Source organism: Sinocyclocheilus rhinocerous, unplaced genomic scaffold (assembly GCF_001515625.1).
Source record: "Sinocyclocheilus rhinocerous isolate Xijiao unplaced genomic scaffold, SAMN03320098_v1.1 scaffold324, whole genome shotgun sequence".
NCBI classification, from domain to species: domain Eukaryota; kingdom Metazoa; phylum Chordata; class Actinopteri; order Cypriniformes; family Cyprinidae; genus Sinocyclocheilus; species Sinocyclocheilus rhinocerous.
The window spans coordinates 16,719-36,829 of record NW_015644072.1 but is presented as its reverse complement, the minus strand read 5'-3'; the positions used below and the strand labels follow the sequence as shown (position 1 = coordinate 36,829).

Below are 20,111 nucleotides of genomic sequence, written 5' to 3'. Positions count from 1 at the left end.
ACATTATCTTTTAAAGACTTTATAATTAGGCCTATATTTAAATGTTAGGAGTGTGTGGTTAGGCCTTAGTTTGGCATAGCACACAGAATCAGTTATCTTTTAAGTTTTCGATGCCTTCGTTTCACTTCATATTGTAACATTTTTTTTCCTCTACACTTCCATATCCTTATATTATTTATGAACAAATAGAAAAAGAGGAATGGAGAGATATTTCTATATATTTATTCCAAAAAGTGTACATAATAAATACAGTTCAGTATTTAAATAATACAGTTAGAAATACATATCTAAAATGTTTTATTTTTTTTGAAAATTCTGACAAATATAAAGAAAGTTCGAGAAGTCAATACATATGTTTTCATGGTAATTCTTTGCAGTGCTCGTCACAAACCTTTCTTGCTTATTTCGTATCTGTGACATTGTATCTTGTTCACTGCCTTGCCTCCATGTAATGTCAGTCCCGAGACTGAAAGCCAGATATCATACACAAACATTCCTTAATGTAAGTTTGCATGGAAGGAAATAAAGCCATTTAGGCAAATAGTGGTAGGATTCCTTTCTCAATGCTTCGTTAGGTCTAGTTAAGTGTATTTCTGGTCAAAATCTGAGTTTGATTTGCAGCCATGCTGTTGCTTATTTCACTATAGCAGCAGAGCCATAAGCTCGACCTACGTACTATCAACAATATACTTATACGCTCTCAAAATTTAGCAAAAGTTGCTGAGATTTGACTGGCATTTCCCATAATGACTCTCTAGACTGGCGTGTCCTGTGAAAGATTTTACTTGGCTCTGTGTAATACCAGGCCTGCAACTATAATGCAAAAATCAGTTTGCAAAAAAAAAAAAAAAGCCCAATGAGTATTAACGTTTACATGTGCTAGATCCTCTCTGATTATTCCTGCATCTTTCCTTTGCTATTCTGTCTTCCTTTAGTGAAAACTTACTGTAAATACATTTGAGTCTTTGGTTTTATGTGTGGACTGTGTTGTATCGATTATGGGCTTTAAAAAAAATCTAGGTGATATTAAGAAAAAAACTAAAAAAGAGGATATAAAGGATGTTCTTTACCTGCTGTTGTGTATGCCTGCTTGTGAATGAATGTCACTTTAGTACAGAGCAATACTGAAGAAATACCTTTCCATGTGTTGCAGATTATTTACCATTTTGTTAACATAAACGGAACATTTTTGTAGGATGTAATGGGAATGTGATTGTTTGATGAAGTGGGTTAAATCCTAGTTGAAAAGTACTGTTGTAAACCAAAGCAGGCAGATAGACTGACTGTCACGTCTACTGTGGAGCAGGTTTGCAGAAATAAAAAAGCCTGACTGTATTTGTGGCGAATGCTGTTCATTATTTAAAACCGCTTATGTTGGAAAAAAAAATGTTGAAATTTAATGTAGATGTCAGCAGAGCCATTGCTACATTCACTAGGCCTGGGACAAGTTGTTTGTAGGTGGGTCCCCTCTCTTTTAGGCCTAATGAGCAGTTGATATAGACAGAGGACCTTAGTGAGCCCCTCTCATGACCCTGGATATCAGAAATGAGACGAGAATGAGTTTGAATCTTTATGAACATCACAGCTCACCATGTAAGGTAGCCGCTCCACATTCAGATCAGTTTAACACGACTAAGAGTTTGTTCTCCATTTCCTACATTTTTATCTAGAATTATTTTTATTCATGCTTTCCATTGTGATTTTTTTTCTTTCTTTTTTCTGATAATCAAGTGTAATGTACAAGGAAAAAACAGTAATATGCAGTAGTAAATGTACTGTACTTACAATAAGGGGTTTAGTGTCAAAGTGTCCAGTGGTGAAATTTACCAAATCAACTGTCTATGTTGTGAAAATGACTGAACTTATAAAAAATAAAAGTTTGTGCTGTTTACTTGAGACTATGTTGCGTCTTTGCCTGTTTTTATGAATTTATTTAGTCAGCAATAGACCTTTGTCAGGTTAGACACCATATTGCATTAATAATGTAATAGACTTAGTGTTTACAATGTCAAAGGCCCTAGATCACGCAATTATCACAATTCAGAACCGTTTTATAGAGTATTTGTCTACTGAACGGGGTTTTCCCCCCAGAAAAACGTTTCGTCAGTTGAACAACCGTCGCGTTGTTAAAACAACAGTAACGTTACAATCCGTCGAATGCACTGTACGTCTATCCCTCACAGCCTCGTTTACAATCCCGTCATGTACTGTACTTACAATAAGGGGTTTGGTGTTAGTGTCCAGTGGTGAAATTTACCAAATCAACTGTCTATGTTGTGAAAATGACTGAACTTATAAAAAATAAAAGTTTGTGCTGTTTACTTGAGACTATGTTGCGTCTTTGCCTGTTTTTATGAATTTATTTAGTCAGCAATAGACCTTTGTCAGGTTAGACACCATATTGCATTAATAATATTTCTTCAGTTATCCTGGTTCAGGTCAGTTACAAATATCTAAAATCGCAGTGAAATATAATATGAAACTTTTAAGTGTTTTTTTTTAGCTGGTTTCGCAAATACATACAGGTTTGTATGGTTGAGTAAATGATGACAGTTTTAATTTTTGAGTGAACTATCCCTTTGACGCAGAGATGACTCTTGGCAAGCCATTTTTATTTAGACTTTCCAAATATAGTTATTTACTAGACCTTAGTTTTGGTGATCTGTAGAAGGGTAAAGACAGCAGTTACCCAAGATGTTACTTAAAGGCAGAGTAAGGGATTTCTGGTAGCCAATGTTTATATTTGAAATCACCAAAACAAACACGCCCCTACCCCAAAAGGGTCTTGCCCCTATTTTGATAGCTCCGCCCCACACATACGTACGCAACCCAGGCAACGATTAGTTCTGTGAAACAAAGCAATCGCGTTGTTAAAACAACAGTAACGTTACAATCCGTCGAATGCACTGTACGTCTATCCCTCACAGCCTCGTTTACAATCCCGTCAAATATTTAATATGGCGCTACCCTGACTAAGGTCTTTTGGCATGTCATCCTAAATGAATACCTCTCTATGCCGTTTCATTGACAACACAACCACAAGAGGGAACTAAAGACTCAACTATCGCCGTTGACCTAAAAACAGCAGCACTCCCTCTTGGAAATCGTGTTAGGATTAAAGACTGAATCAGCTGTTGTCATGGTAACAGTCGGCCACGTAAGGTCCATGCGAGGAAACGCCACTGATTGGCTGGAAGGAAAATGCTGAGCGTAATCATATTTCTTCAGTTATCCTGGTTCAGGTCAGTTACAAATATCTAAAATCGCAGTGAAATATAATATGAAACTTTTAAGTGTTTTTTTTAGCTGGTTTCGCAAATACATACAGGTTTGGAACAACCTGAAGGTGAGTAAATTATGACAGTTTTAATTTTTGAGTGAACTATCCCTTTGACGCAGAGATGACTCTTGGCAAGCCATTTTTATTTAGACTTTCCAAATATAGTTATTTACTAGACCTTAGTTTTGGTGATCTGTAGAAGGGTAAAGACAGCAGTTACCCAAGATGTTACTTAATGTTTAATACATACAACTTGTTTCCATTTCTTTAGATGTAATAGAGCACTCACGCATATTAACAGCAATTGCAATATTTAACAAAAATTGTTTATTCACAAGTGCATAATATAAGCGCATTACGTTACACCATGGTTGTATTTTAAAGCACAAAAACAAACAAACAAAAAAAAAAACTTAAAACAGCAAATGTGAAAACATGCATCAAAATGTGAGAGAACAGAAAATAAAAACAATTTGGGTGAAATTGGAGAGCATCTTTACATCGACTTGTCCAACTTGAAATCTTCGGAGAGATCCAGGACGCCCATTTCAAATTAAACTCACTCTTTTTTGGTTGATGATCAAACTGAGAAAGTAGATAACAAGAAGTATGAGACAGTCTGTAAAAATTCACATGACAAATGTTCTGTGTTTTTCCATTAAGGGCTTTTACAACAAACTCAGTGCAAAAAAGTTGTCGAACACAGTTGGATGCACAAACTGAGGCTTGCAAATGAGTCTCTAAAAGAAAATACTCAACCTTACGATGTTAATGTGTGAATGTCAAGAGACCTGAAAAGATGCTCTTGCGTCCAAAGGGAGTAAAACTTAAACTAACACATGACAGGAAGATCTGTTTTTTATCTAGTGTTGGTTTTTGACACCTTGTGGTTTTCCAGGCTTTTTGTCTTGCTGTCCACGGCCAGTTCCCAGCATGCCTCTGCCACGGCCACCAAAAATACCTAAAAAGAAAAGAAAAACAAAACAAGCCTGTGTATGCATGTTGGAAATTGTGACTGCAATGTTTAACCTGATAAAAGAAATTATAAAGCAAAAGTTGTTTGTAACGAGACTTTTATTATACAATCAAGATAAACAATCATGCTAAAAATTTGTAAACAATGATCATTTTTCATGCAAAGTGCTCAAAACATAACATCCATATATAAAACAGAATAAAAAAAAAGATTTATGATACAACACGTCTTCAATATAAACTGTTACATGCAAACATTTTGTTTCAGTATGTCTTTTATGTGTTTGTTAGAGGTTGAATTTAAATACAACACCGCCCATACTACTTCCATGCACTGTGTGAAAATATGAAAAAAATATGGTTCAAGTCCTTATATCACGTCCTTATATGGATCACCATTGGACCTTGGTGGTCATCTAGTGGAAAAGTTTGGTACTGCGCCCAAACAAAATATTACTGAAAGCTATTAATTTTTTATTTTATTAACTTTTTTTCCCTCTTGATATTTGGAAGATTATTGTTAGCTTTCAAACAAGACATATGCTCCATATTGTCTACGCTCCAAAGTATTCAAGATTTACAACCATTTAAGATGGAAACGTCATTTTGGGGTCTATGCCCCAAAAGTGGGACTGAGAGTTAACAGGTTAAAAAGAAGATACTTTGAAGAATGTTTGTAACCAAACAGTTGACGGTAGCCATTAACCTCCATAGTATTTTCTTCCGTATAATGGAAGTCGATGGCTACCGTCAACTGTTTAATTACCAACATTCTTCAAAGTATCTTCTTTTTAGTGTTTAACAGAAGAACCTCATACAGGTTTGGAACAACTTGAGGGTGTGTAAACGATGATAGAATTTTCATTTTTGAATTTTAGAATTTAGAACTTTCATTGTCCCTTTAAGTTCACCCATAAATGAAACTTCTGTCCCATTATTCCTTTAACAAGGGCTCTGAAATGTGTCTAACCTCTGACGGATCCACCGCCTCTTCCAGGTACGCCTCCTCTGCCCTTTCCCTGTGGCTTGTTCTGCTGCATGCCTCCCCGGCCACGTCCCTTTGATAGCACTTCCTCTTTCACCATATCTATGATCTCGTCAGGGATTCGTAAGTATTTAATGGTGCTTCCTCTGATGTAGCATTCCGGCATCCTCCAAAATTTATCTCCATCCTGCAATTCAGAGCAGGCAGAAACAACAATTACATTCCGGCACAGACACGCATGCCATAATCGCTCAATCATGTTTGTTTATGCGATCAAAAATGTTTCAAATATTTCAAGGAACCCTGTATCTCGAGGAAAGAGGTTTTATTTACCCGTGAGGTGCAAATAACTTCTCTCAAATTGATGTTCATCCAGTTGTCACAGCTGACCAGATGGCCGTTGTACGTCTCACCATTCTTTAACTCCACCAGCTGAAAACAAAAGCAGACTAACTTAAAACACAACTTATTAAAAGCCATTTCCTTTTATTTGTTATGCTAGTTGGTCCCTTATAAAAATGTAATGTGGCAGTACAGTGATTTGCATCAGATGGTATTACAGTGTAAAACTGACTGCTCCCTTTTTTTTCACCATATAGGCAAAAATTCTTCAATTAATAGTTTTAAGCCAAACCAACCAGTATAACACCACTATAGACTCTGATCTGAAGAAACAAAAAAGCAAATACAATGGTACGATAAAGTATAAAAATAACATGTTTGCTTATTCAGGGTTGCTGCAGTCTTAATTTGCCCTTATATAATTAAGAATAATATAATATGCACATATTTAAAGCAATAAAAAGTCATAAATAGGGCTTTATGAAATTTAATCTAAATTAGACCTTTTTGGACTTTTTTTTTCTCTTGTAAACGGTGCTTGATCTTTGCATATTTCTCTCCTGATTCAAACAAGACTACTTTTTCACTGGAGGAAGCAATATTATAGAGAGAGGACGCATTTGAAGTTGAAAACATCTTGATGATGGATTTGTTTCTTACAAACATGAAGCTTTTGGCTTCACATGGTATTAATTGATGGACTGGAGTCGTGTGGATTATTGTGATGTTTTTATCAGCTGTTTGAACTCTCATTCTGACGGCACCCATTCAATGCAGAGGATCCATTGGTGAGTAAGTGATGTAATGCTAAATTTCTCCAAATCTGTTCTGTAAACTATTCCTTTAACTGTGCACACGTGATGTGAGCTGCCTCATACTCACCATAGGGTGGTTCTGTGCTGTCTTCAATAAAGATAACGGGAGCTAGGAGAGAAGAAATCATCAAATGAACAATTAAGAGTGGTGATGATGACAATATTTTACATAAAAGCGCATGAAAACTTTCTTCAGTGCTCTGGATGGATTGTTTTTACTCATGATTACTGAATAAAGATGTTAAAAACACGAACAGAAATTGCACAAGAACAGCTATTAGACTGGAATTAATTATATAAGAATTATATATGGTGTCAATTCCAAAATCTACGGACAGCCTTGTCAATGGATAACGCACCATTGAATTTTCAAATATTTCTTAGTGATGCGACTAAATATTGTGTAAAATAAAAAGTATTGCATTCAGTTCTGAAACTATGTGCATCGATCTGGCTGACATTTCAATAAATTTGGTCGGCATTAGACACTGAAAAGCCGAAATCTGTTGAGTACTAAAGTGCATCGCATGTGTCTGTAGTAATTTATAACGGGTTTCGTTTTTAAAACGTTAGAAACTAGCCTATTAAAACAAGATCCCACGTCTACGTGCAAAAACGCGTTCGTTTAAATACGAAACGTTCACCGAACTTAACTATATTTGCAATGCAGATCGGTACGTTACCTGAGCTAACATTACTTCTCTAACGTTACTCAACACAGCAACTGAGCTTCAGTTTAACTAGCCTGCGAGTTTATAGACGTCGCTTACCATGTCAGCAGAGCGGCTGATCAGTCTTTTCAAATCTCTAATAAAGTTTTAATCAGCTAAAGTCTTCAATCACGAAGATTTGTTGTGAATCTTCTATGCAACACAAGGTGGTTCGCAAAACGTTTACTGTTGTACTTCCAGGTGAAAGCGGAAGTTGTCAAAATAAAAGCCCCCATACTAAGTATCGATATCATCGTGATATTTACTGCAGTAATATTGAATATCTTTTAAAGGGGTGGTTGATTGCGATTTCACTTTTTTTAATGTTAGTTAGTGTGTAATGTTGCTGTTTGATCATAAACAATATCTGCAAATAGGCCTACCATTAAAAGCCGTGCTTGCACAGGTTCTGCACGATCCTCTTCACTAACATCCTCTGCTTCTCAATCGGGCTCAAATTGAGAAGCAATATAGATGACGTCATTGTTTACAATACAACCGGAGCACATGCTGCTGAGGAGAGGGGCGGGACGTTTAGACGCGCACTAGAGGCGGTTTAGCCAATCACAACACACTGAGCCAGCTAATCAATCAGAGCCCATCGTGTATTTCTGAGGGCGGGGCTTCATAAAAGCAGGAAATGATCAGCGTTCAGAGGAGAAGGGACAGAGCCATGTGGAATAAAGGTAAATTATGTGAAAAATAATGTGTTTTTTAACAAACAAAACATTAACACATGTTAGACTGCACCCCATAAACACAATCAAGCCTAGAAAAAAAAACAGTCAACCACCCCTTTAATTTAGCAACACACTCAACATCGATCATAAAATGTGGTTTATTTTGGAATACTGATCACATATTATTTTATACTTTGGATTATGGCACTTTTACGCTATATACACATCTGAATGTACAATATCAACACTTCAAGAATCCACTGCTGTCGTTTTTGCACTGCGTTTTTTCGCCTCCTTTCTATTCTGTTTCTTCTTTTGTCTTCTGATCTTCTCTTGTTCGTGTTTCCTTTTTTCTTCCAAATCTGGATCCTGTGATCGATATAAAACAAGTTTAGGTCAAAATAAATAAAGACATATTTAAATAAAGTATAATAATAATAATTCATTAAAATATATATTTAATAACGAGATATATATATATATATATATATATATACATACAGTTACATAATTTTTCCCAATAGCCTATAATCTTTTCTGATAGTGTAGTATAATGTTTAAAGAATGCATTTACAATAAAACAACTTACTTTTCCCTCCAGAATCATTTGCTTCCTTTTGTTTATCTTCTTTTTCTCATCAAAATCAGTGGATTCCAGTCTCTATAACAGAATTACAAACTGTAAGATTTTGCCAGCGTGTTATATATAAAATATGTACATTGAAAAGGTCTTCTCTCACAATTTCACACTGTCGTCTTGTTACATTGACTTGCGTGAGGATCTTCAACACCTCTTTTTCTTCAACAGGAAACTCACTCAGCTTCGCCTCTAATCAAACAAATGTACACTTACAGCAAGTCATTTCATACTCCAGTGCTTCTGAGCATTTAAGGAGCTTTTAATCACAGTACAGTATAAATGACGATTTGAAAGTGCTCTCTTTTTAAGCAGAAAGCAGATTTAGTTGTGAACTTACGGATCTGTTCCTCAATGGCACTGATGAGATGGATGTCATACTGTGTGACTAGTGTGATTGCTACACCATTTCGGCCTGGACAAAACAAAAAAGACATTATAAAACAGATGGTCCAGTTCTGAATGTGGACTTGACAATATAGCATTCCAACCAACTAAAAATCTATGATATAGTAACATTTACGAAGTAAAGATAGGGCTGCACAATTAATCAAAAATCTTCCAAGATTACAAATTACAGATTTCACAACTATTTGATCATAAAAAGTGTTACAGTAATTACACCTTCCATATCTTTTGTTGTTGATGGTAAAAGTCAATCAAACTCAATGTACTTTGGCACAGATCCATCGGTCACTTGGTATTACGGCTAACAAACACTAATATAATATCTCCGGGTTTATAAAATCCCATCTGATGTTTTTATGCATACATATAAATGTCACTTTTTTGTCATGTCATGCGAATCATTTTTTATATTAGTGCAGTTCATAGTGATATGTTAATGCATATTAAGGATATTTTTATTACTCGATTCTTTTGCAGATTTAAGAAAAATATATAAATGAATACCTATTCTTAAATTGTATATTATAATGCTGTGAGCCCATAATGAATTACCGCATTTAAAATGAGTGATTTTTAGACTTTAGTGTTGTATATTTTTAATGAATACTAAAGAAAATGGTATAGAATTGTAAAATTAGCCGTAACATTAAATAATCAGTTTATCAGTATCAGCCAGAATCTTAGCACTGGTGCATCCCAAAGCAAAACTACTGAAGAAGCACTGTTCCTGAGCAAGGATAATCATGACTATATTCACAATATAACAAAGCCTCTCATATCTTACTGCTAACTCTTCAGATCGCACTGTTAAAGAGCTCTAAACTCACCGGCTCGAGCGGTTCGTCCCACTCTGTGGATGTAGATTTTTGGCAAACCTGGTGTGTTGTGGTTAATAACAACTTGCACTGTAGGGATATCCAAACCCCTTCAGAGAAGACCAGAACAAACACACGAAAGTAGAGCAAATTAGAAAACAGCAAAGAGATGATGAGCAATTGTGAGATGTGTTGAGAAATATTTGCTCTGTACCTTGCAGCAACATCTGTGGCTATGAGAATTTTAAAGACGTTAGACTTGAACTTTGCAAGGTTGGCAAAACGCTGTCTCTGAAAGCAGAAGAACATAAAATCCATTAGTACAGACATTAGGCGCTGAGTGAGAATCCATTTCAACTACGTAACATGTCACTTACCTGCTTCATCATTGAGTGCAGGGAGATGGTTGGGAAATTGAATTCACGCAGCATCATTGTGAGTATCTGACAGTTCCTGGAACATTAATAAACATTATACAATTATGCTGCTAACAATAACTGTTATAGATTTTTACATTTTCATGTAAAAATTAGGTTATTTGGATGATCTGGTGGTTTCTTAGTGCTCAAGTCATAAAAGCACACTGCCAAGCTTTGGTTATATTCGTGTCTCTAAGATTCAGTTTTATCCTTTAACCATCATAATGCATTCGGGTCTATTTTGACCCAGAAGAGATACATACCTTTCTAAAAACTGCATAGCATTTAATAAGGGAACACAATTTTGAAAGTGTCTTAAGCACTTAAACACAATTATTTTGTAAGAGAGAAATAACAATTTTTAAAAAGTTAAACTTTTTTAACAAAAGTTTGGGCCATTTTGGACCCAGATATGTATGGAGTACCATTAGGTGTCAAAAATACTTTTTGTTAAAGGGGTCATATGATGCGATTTCAATTGTTCCAATGCGTAAAAAGACAGTATAAGTCATTATAATCCGTAATTATGGATGCCCACTGGATGCAGCAAATGCCTCGTTTATAATGGGTTTTAATGTTTTTGTCTCGTCGCTCCGGCCGGGACACAGCATCACAGTATGGTAAGGGGCGTAACATTTCCGTCACACGCTTGAGGTATTCGGCCAATCACAACGCACTGGATAGCTGGCCAATCAGAGCACACCTCGCTTTTTCAGACCAATGAGCTTTGTAAAAATCGACGCATTTCAGAAAGGCGGGGCATAGAGGAGAAACAATAATGTACAGTATGTGGAAAATAATGTGGTTTTTTTAACCTTAAACCGCATAAACATTTCATTACACCAAATACACAAAATAATGTTATTTTTAGCAACATCATATGACCCCTTTAACTTTTTGTTATCTATGAAGTTACTGTCAAAAAAAACATCACTTTCATCACTTTTTTCATGTGAAAGTGAACATTTGTGCAAGTAAAATAAATGTATTTTGTTTTAGAAGATTCAGAGTAATATTTATGTTGTTTTGTTAGAAATAAATATGTAGGTTTCATAAATTTGAACTGTTTTTGAGCAATCATGAGTTATAAAGACAAAGGAATTGAATTAAATTTAATTAATTCCAATGGGGTTAATACTGGTAATTCTCAGATTATATGTTCTTGAAAAATTCATACAATTAACTATTCAGAGATAAGATAAGATAAGATAAGATAAGATTTAAAAATATTAAATTATGACAGTTTTATAAAGCACAGATTCTTTGGGTCCAAACGGACCTGGGATGCAAAAATCGTATACAGATTTTGAATGCACTATGAGGGTTAACGTAACTCTATGGGATTACGTTTTCACTCAGGTGAAAACGTTAAATCCAAGTGAACAAGCCGCCCAGTTTGAGGTATCATTAGCGCCCATTGCTCAAGCAGTTGGGTTATGTATGGGTTATGATGTAAATTTGAAGACTTATAGGGATTTGTTTTAATTAGAATTGATAAACCCTGTAATGTTTTTTGTTTTTTTCCTGAAAGTGAAAACTTACTTGCACGTGTTAGTGAATATCATAATAGACCAATCATCATGTTCATCCTGGAACTTTTGGATGAGATGGACCAGGTAAGCATCTTTGACTTTCTCAGGAGTGAGGATGAATCTCTGATCCAGTTCTTCGACCGTCTGCACTCTGACAGAAAGAGAGAGAGCCATGTGACAGAAAAATTAGGCCTTTGTGGAAACAAGCTTTAATGTCTATGATAAGCCTTTTAAAATATTATATATTTATACACACACTACCATTCAAAGGTTTGAGGTCAGTAAGATTTTTAAAGTTTTTTTTTTTTTTTTTTTTTAAATACTAATACTTTTATCCAGCAAAGACGCATTTATTTGATCAAAAGTAACAGTAAAAACGAAATATTTATATTTATAATAAATGTTTTTTTTTAAAGTCTCTATTCATCAGAGACTTCTGAATAAACGTATCACAGTTTCCATAAAAATGGAACATCGATGTCTCCAATTGCACATTTAGTTGAATATCTGTCAACTATAAATGTGCAATGCATTATGTCAGTGTGCAATAGGAAGAAATCTAGTTTTGTACTAGTGATGTGTGCTACTACTAATTTCATTAACATTTAAATAGAAATTTTGTAGCCCACTAGTCGGCTAGTTTAACAAATCCCCAGAAGACACTCATCTGTATGCGATCCATTTGAAATAGCTTTTGCCTATTTAGATCAAGTTTATATAATTAAAGCAAGCTTACTTGTTATATACCAGTTTTATATTTCTGGCCCAAAAATCACATTTTCTGTCAAGGAAGCAAAATTCTGCACTTTAAATTTCAACACATTCTTTTTTATTTATTTATTTATAAAGCACTACTAAAAAACCAGGGGTAACCACAGTGCTTTACAATAAAGACAAAGAAATTTTTTCATTTTTTCAAGTCAGACAATCACATATACTGTACTGATACTGATCAACTGTCATAGGCTGCCACCATCAAATGAGATTTCAGCAGATTCTTAAAGGTGGGGTAAGCGATTTTTCAAAAATGCTTTAGAAAACTGATTCGGGCCGACTAGCAAAACAAACTTGTAGCCAATCAGCAGTAAGGGGCGTGTCTACTCATGATGCAGAGGAGAGAGCGTTCAGTGCACAGGACGGACATTAGCTCAGACCTCGCGTTCGCGGGACAGCACTGGCGAAATCTTCCAACTGAACCATAGCTAATGTTTATCCAAAAAAGTCGCTAGGTTTGTCAGTATGAATATTCTATGGAAAAAAGCCGCTAAAAGGGTCTGAAAGTTGCTAAATCTAGTGCTAAAATCAAGCTCGTGTGTGTGTGTGAGACGCGCGAGCTGATGGCAGGGGGCGGTGGATATTTGTGGCGGTCAATGTGGATATTGTGGATGAGTTCTTCTGTGTCATCACGTTCTATTAGTTCTACATCTTCAGTTTCGGAACTTTCACGCTTAGTAACACATACAGCTGTTCCCTCACGACAGTGCAACAGTGAAAAGGGACCCCTTTCAAACAGTGTCGTGTTCCGAACGTTGTTTAAGCGACATAATTGCTGATTAAAATTGCGGTATTTTAAAAATTCATATCATAACAAAAATAAACGAATAAATAAAGGCGAGACCCTTTTGGGGTAGGGCGTGTTTGTTTTGGTGATTTCAAATGTCAACATTGGCTACCAGAAATCGCTTACCCCACCTTTAAACATTGACAAAGATTTAGCAGACCTAATATGTAGAGGCAACTCATTCCACAGTCTCGGCCCCATTACGCCAAAAGCTTGATCGCCTTTCTGATGACGGTTTGTCCTAGGCACTACCAGAAGTTTATAATTTTCTGAGCGCAAGGCTCTAGGGGGATTATGCAGTTTCAGGTTTGTAATTCTCCTGACAAACGTGACTTACTCTGATTTGTGTTCCCAGAAGAAGGGTCTGTTCGTGGCGATGCTCTGCAGCTGCTGCAGCGTGTCCGTGAGCGTGGCGCTGAACAGCAGCGTCTGGCGTTTTGCAGGCACAGCACTGAGAATGACCTCTAGATCTTTAGTGAAATCTGTGCAGCCCTGCTCTAAGAGTCGGTCAGCTTCATCCAGGATCTGCCGAGAAACACACGACAATTCCATTAAAACTGGTTAAAAACACACGTTAAAAAAGGCATATGTCAGAATCTTACTAGAAATTGGATTCTGTTCAGGCTAATTGTGTCAGAGCTTCGGATATGATCAGCAAGTCGTCCCGGTGTGGCCACAACAACATGTGGCTTTTTCGACAACTCCAAGCCCTGAGTGACCATGTCTAATGGAAGAAACAATACAAAAAATAAAGTGTCTCTCCTAATAAATATGCATTCTATAAATTACAGTTTTCCATAAACATTTACCACTATTTTTGCTTTTATAAATAAATGAGCCCTAAACACTTGAACCAAGTAAAGCTTTGAAAGTTATCATACCCATTCCTCCCACAATGATACAGTCCTTTAAGCCCAGTGGCTTCCCTAATGCTCGGAACTGCTCTGCGATCTGGAAAGCAAGCTCCCTGATCAGAAAACAGACAAAAACTTCATTTGTTTGAAACATCTACATGCAAATGAAGATTCAAATGTAGCTGAATAAATCATCACATAAAGTAAAAAAATAAACCTTGTGGGTGTTAACACCAAGCAGAAAACACCATAAGGGTCCTCAGACAACTTCTGCAGCACTGGAAGAACAAATGCTGCCGTTTTACCGCTTCCCGTTTTTGCACAACCCATGCAATCCCGACCTGTGTGAAAGACGGGGGGAAAACATTTTGTTCTGATGAAAGACGACAGCATAATCATACTTTATTATTAAAATTTAATTTCATCAGTCACAAATGTAGTTTTAACCTTAAAGGGCCTAAAAAGAGAATTGCTGAAGCATTTTGCACAGAGTGAACTATAAATAAAAGTGAAGTTTTTATATGTGTAGAGGTCTATAAAATCCATCATAATATAGATGCATCTGGTACACACACACACACACACACACATATACATACATACACACACACACATATACCTATATATATACACACACACACACACACATACATACATACATACATATATATATAGAGAGAGATATATACACACACACATACATACATACATACATATATATAGAGAGAGAGAGGCACAATAGCCTCATTCTGAATAAATAACTCATCATTGATTTTAAAAAAAGCCAAACAGCGTCGCACAAATATAATAATGCCATAGATAATTACAATTAATACTATTAAATCAATAATAAATACTTTTTACTTTTTTAGAAGACATGCAGTTTGTTTTATTATGCCATGCTATCCAGTGAGTGAAATACATGTACTCACGCATCCGGAGTTCTATCTATTCGATCTATGTAAAGCCTATTTATGTGATCTTTAACTGTATTCGTTTTACTGTTAATATGTAAAGCAGATACAGATCTTTACCCTCTAATATGGCAGGGATGCATTTCTCCTGAACTGGGGTCGGTCGGCTGATTCCCATCTGCTTACACTGCTGGATCAACCACTCACACAGCCCGAGAGACTCAAAAGTGGCCATTTGCCACCAGGTTATTTAAAAGCGAAATATCCCAAACATAAATGAGTGGTTTAGCGTTGTTTTGAGCGCCGTTAAATGCCCTTTAAAAAATTGATCCTCGTGCGAATCTGTGACGGCCGCGTGAATTAGACGTCATGTGATGACGCGCGGAAAAGAGAAAGGCCACGCCCACTGACCGATCCGTGACCACGCCCCTTACGGTCAAGAAGAGCTGCGCGTTTTGGTTTTGACAGCGAAATTAGCGACTGAGGTTATGTATGATAATGCAGCTAACCCGTCAGGCTACCTCATTCCCCCAAACAAAAACGTCTTTAGATGAATACATGTGCTTTATTCTGATTTGCTGTCATTTGTGGGCAGACGTAATGCGAAGGAGCCCGTGAGTGGTGTGCTCGTGAGCGCGCGGCAGCAAGCGCGGGGTCGCGCAGAGGTTTTTTTTTGTAAATGCTTTGTCTTGTATTTCATATTTTATTAAGATTGAGCATGGTTAGCGGTAATTTGGGCTACTACACATGATGACCGTCCTCATCCTCATCCTTGCTGAGCATGGCGGAGTTAGATGGTGTGGAGTTCTGTGCGAATCGAGCTCAAAGCAGGTAGGCATGCAAGTAGCATCAGATGTTGCATGCGGTGCGTTTAATGCATACAAAAGGAGAGGTTGTCCCAAAATGCAACAGGGTTAAGTACTAATATTAGAAAAGGTTTTATTCTGCTCTTTCTTTATGCTATTATTATTAAAGGTGCACTCAGCAATGATTTGTTTTATACATAAAGAAATGAAAAGCACTTTATGTAGCCGTAATTCATACTTTACATCATAATATTGTGATGTCAAAAATTCACATGCAGCATTTAAGATGATTGATATTCGTTACAGCCCAAACCCTCTTTTGGTGTTAAACTGCTGCCAGGATTTACTAAAGACACGCAATAAAAAATTAGCAATGAAAAGGTGTGGACACAGTCATTTTTTGCGGCTGATCTCATTGCACATGCATTTGTAGAAGTTTCCCTTTTAGACCCAAAATTTACGGGGGGAGAGTATTTAAGTAAATCATGCAATGTTTACGGTAGTCCGTTTACTAGCATTTGCACCATCATTGCATCCAGAAAAGCATGTCTTAACACATTTTGATCACCCGCAGAATTTTCCACTCCCATCACCACTTTTATGGGATTACAGTCTCTAATTTGCCCTGTTAAGTAAATCTGGCCCTTAATATTTTATTTTTTATTTATTTTGACAAAATGATATATAACTATTATATTGTTATCGGTCATAATATGGTAACATATAGGCTGTAGCATAGTCTGCAGTGCTACAGGTCGAGGATAAATACTGCAACATCTAGCACAGAGCACGAGCATACTACAGTCATAGCCACTGCACTGTGAAATGCCACTGTTATTAAAAGAGCCAGCTAAATGTACACAGAATCATACCTAATGCACCATTAAAGTGCCCCTATTATGCTACTTTTAAGGTTCCTGATATTGTTTTGGGAGGCTCCTACAACAGGTTTACATGCATGCAAGTTCAAAAACCCTTTCGTTTTCTCATAAAATACATTCTAAGCAGTTCTAAGATTCAGTCTCTCTAAACCCCTCCTTTCAGTGAGCCTACTCTGCTCTGATTGGTCAGATGGCCCAGTCCTTTGTTATTGGTCTACTGTGCACAGCGCGTGTTGGAAACGAAATGCCTATTGCCATAACTGAATGACAGCTCCAGAGAGAATGTATAGAGAGAAAAGATGGTATCGAGCATAGTCCGATGATGAAACATCTGAAGTAGCTGATCAATCAGACACTGATTCGCAAGCACGACTGGAGCAGGATGTTTCTTACCCCGTGACGTCTAGACGTCATGAAATTACTGACGACTCATTTAGGCTGTTCAGAGTCGATTCTTTCTTTTGGGAGACTATAACTTTATTTATCATGCACTTTTGGCTTTTCAACTTTGCAGATTGTTTACATTCACATACAGCTGTATTACGCACTGTATGAAAGACAATATTCGAAATGGCATAATAGGGGCACTTTAACATGTCAGTAGGGATGTAACGATTCACTCAACTCACGATTCGATTCACGATACTGATTTCACGATTCGATTTTCTTACGATTTTGTTTTTTAAACAAAATTTGATTTAAGACAAATTATAAATGAAAAGGTGTCCTTTTATTATTGCTTGGACCGAATGCTGCACAGTTCTTTGTGAAACAGAATTATGTCAAATAACAAAACTAAATTAAAATTTTAAAACAAACCCCAAATCTAATAAAATAAGACAAAAAAGATGCTGAAAACATGCAGCATGAGCAGGTTTTTTTTTTTTTTTTTTACATCTAAATTAGATTGTATAATTTGAAATTTTAAAACAAAAACAGAATGCTCTGACTTTAGTTTTGTGAAACTATACTACATAAAACATCTGCACGAAACAAAGACAGCAGAAGCTCTGAATGAGACGCAAATTCACTCTCTGACAGCAGGTAGCGCTTATGAAACAGCAGCGATACAGCATTTCCTTGGTTACTGCTGTAAACAAAGCAGCGCTTATGAACGCTGCTTTAATATGCATACAGAGACGAGATGAAAAGAACATATCATCTAAACTTTTCTGAAGACAGTCAGTTTCCCTCAGAGATACATTGATATAAACTCCCACACCCCAAATGTATCGCGATTCGTTTAACATCTCAACCGATTTGAATTTGTATCGATTTTCAACCGGCTCGCAGTGAATCGTTACATCCCTACATGTCAGTGCAGGGCTCAACACTTACTTTTTTCCCAAGGAGCACATGTGCGCCTAAATTGAAAATTGTAGGTGTGCATAAAAAGCGTTAGAGGTGCAATGAGAATTGATTAAATAATTACACTGTTTGTGAAATGGACCTTTTTCACATTTCCGGGTTTCTCAGCAGCGGAAGTCGTCATAGTGTTGTGGAGCAAACAATGGTCTTCTCAGAGTCGTTAAATAAAACTCAAGAAACAGAGTTCCAGATGCCAAAATAAGACTTTATTGATCACAGAAACAAAGCCGAGATGGAGTCTTCGTCTGTCCAGGCAGCCATACTTATACCTTGTTCTTATCAGCTCTCGTCAACGCCGAGCTTCAGGCCAATCCTGTTCGTGACGCCAATGTGTTGTGGAGCAAACAATGGTCTTCTCAAAGTCGTAAAATAAAACTCAAGAAACGGAGTTCCAGATGCCAAAATACGACTTTATTGAACAGCAACAAAGCCGAGATGACAGCCGCTGCATCGGAGTCTTTGTCTGTCCAGGCAGCCATACTTATACTTTGTTCTTATCAGTCTTTTTTAACCAAAAATTGACAACTCTGATTGGTCTTACCCCATTAGTTTTGCTACAATGAATTCATTCTTGTTTTGGTTTACTTTCTAATTGTAGATTCCCTCTAGTTTGAACCATTTTCCATTTCAACCTTGGTCTCATCCTCACTTCCTAGATGCAGGTGTCCTCATGGCCATTCATCATACTTGTTTGTGCCATCCTTGACATATTCTTGGAAGTCACCCAAAGTTCACTGGTTCACTCTAGTTCATTGGTGCTGCCCAATGGAAAGCACCATACTTTCCCAGTAGGGGGGCACCGAAGACTCACAGCCTATATTAAGACTTCTAATATTGAAATAATCATTAAAACAATCACCATATTGATTGTAATTATTACCATACATAATATTTTTGAGTAAAATTTCACAACAATAGTTGGGTTAACTTGAAGAGCAGTGAATGGGAGAGTACCACAAATATATTTTTTTGCATTCCCATTTGCTCAGATAGCAAAAGAAAAACTCCACGATAGTGTTTTCATGACTTTCAATCAAAGGAAAAAAATTGAGAGAGACTGATAACGGCTGTCAGAAGAGAGAACGTTGTCAAGTTTACCATCCCTCCCATAGATACTGCATTAGAAACACCCTCGCATTAGCGTTAACTCTTTTTTTTATAATTTGATGCAAAGGTGATATAATACAAAGAATAGTGTTATAAATGTACATACATTTAAAAAAAAATACAAATATGAAAAACTTTAGAGGATTTACGTTGCTGATGATCGTTAAACGCGTCATCACAGTCTTGTGAAAAGGGTCCATTATCGCGCTTAATGTAGGCTATGACATGGAGGCACCCGCGCAATCCCTTGCATTTTTTTCCCCCTGCGGAAATAACTTAAAATTTTTGGATGTGCTTTCTGCATGCAGTCTCCATGAATGGAGCGCGTCACAACAATGAACCGGCTCACGGACATGATAAATAAATCTAGGCTATAGAAAGCTTGAAATGTCTTCTATTAAACTAACCAATTCAAATAAAAAACAAATCTTCTGTAATTATGTAGTCCGTATGAAAATGTGCATTTCTCTATTAAAAGCACGTCCATTAGGCCTACTGTGGAGATGGCCAGCAGCGTCGGCATTCGGCAACTTCATCTTTGCATCCGACACTGACTGAGAAAGCACTACTTTAGTAATAAATAATTAAAATGTCTTCTTTTTCCCCGATGCATCATTACTTTTGCCGGTGCTTTGTGGTAAGCTTTATGGGCGCGCTTGAGTGCGGAATAGGCTATAATACGCCTAAATGCCTATTAAAGGATGGTTTAGTAGGTTATTATATTAATCAACTTAATATAAACGTGCGACTAGTTGCCTAGAAACATTTTTAGTCGGGGGCAGGCCTACTTGGCTCAAGGAACCGATCCTTTTTCAAAATAAAATGCTATGACATTACGAAATGTGCGACTGCAAATCACGTCACGATGTATTGCATTGCACGAGTTACGCATGTGTAATGAGTCAAATGTTTTTGATTTTATTTAATCTTTTTTATGTATGGGGGTGCTTTGGTCTTGCTTGGGGGTGCAGGAGCACCTGCTAGCCCCTCCCTAGCGCCGCCCATGTGTCCAGTTGACTTTC

The 20,111-nt window shown here is 36.7% G+C and overlaps 3 protein-coding genes across 4 annotated transcripts in view; 1 reads left to right on the top strand and 2 right to left on the bottom strand.

The window, feature by feature from the left end:
• Positions 1 to 3,851: 3,851 nt before the first annotated feature.
• On the bottom strand, positions 3,852 to 7,329 carry LOC107757920 (U6 snRNA-associated Sm-like protein LSm4). Of its 2 annotated transcripts, XM_016575526.1 has the most exons (6): positions 7,168 to 7,329; positions 6,465 to 6,506; positions 5,574 to 5,672; positions 5,226 to 5,427; positions 4,164 to 4,241; positions 3,852 to 3,865 (listed from the first exon to the last, which is right to left on the bottom strand). In XM_016575526.1, the coding sequence occupies exons 1-6, from the start codon at positions 7,168 to 7,170 to the stop codon at positions 3,861 to 3,863; spliced, it is 429 nt and encodes a 142-aa protein (XP_016431012.1). In that variant the 5' UTR covers positions 7,171 to 7,329; the 3' UTR covers positions 3,852 to 3,860. The 2 variants fall into 2 exon arrangements, with proteins under 2 accessions (XP_016431012.1, XP_016431011.1); XM_016575525.1 differs by lacking the exon at positions 3,852 to 3,865 and having other exon boundaries at positions 4,129 to 4,241.
• Positions 7,330 to 7,927: 598 nt separating this feature from the next.
• On the bottom strand, positions 7,928 to 15,304 carry LOC107757937 (probable ATP-dependent RNA helicase DDX49). The gene is made up of 13 exons (XM_016575545.1): positions 15,048 to 15,304; positions 14,231 to 14,354; positions 14,041 to 14,126; positions 13,762 to 13,883; positions 13,497 to 13,684; positions 11,609 to 11,749; positions 10,025 to 10,100; positions 9,862 to 9,938; positions 9,660 to 9,757; positions 8,765 to 8,839; positions 8,528 to 8,616; positions 8,377 to 8,448; positions 7,928 to 8,156 (listed from the first exon to the last, which is right to left on the bottom strand). The coding sequence occupies exons 1-13, from the start codon at positions 15,160 to 15,162 to the stop codon at positions 8,037 to 8,039; spliced, it is 1,383 nt and encodes a 460-aa protein (XP_016431031.1). The 5' UTR covers positions 15,163 to 15,304; the 3' UTR covers positions 7,928 to 8,036.
• A 334-nt stretch (positions 15,305 to 15,638) lies between these two features.
• LOC107757939 (kelch-like protein 26) overlaps positions 15,639 to 20,111 on the top strand; it is a 7,930-nt gene continuing 3,457 nt past the window's right edge. The window contains exon 1 of the mRNA XM_016575546.1: positions 15,639 to 15,758. Within this exon, the coding sequence (XP_016431032.1) occupies positions 15,709 to 15,758 (50 nt within the window). The 5' untranslated portion in view covers positions 15,639 to 15,708. The remainder of the gene's footprint in view (positions 15,759 to 20,111) is intronic.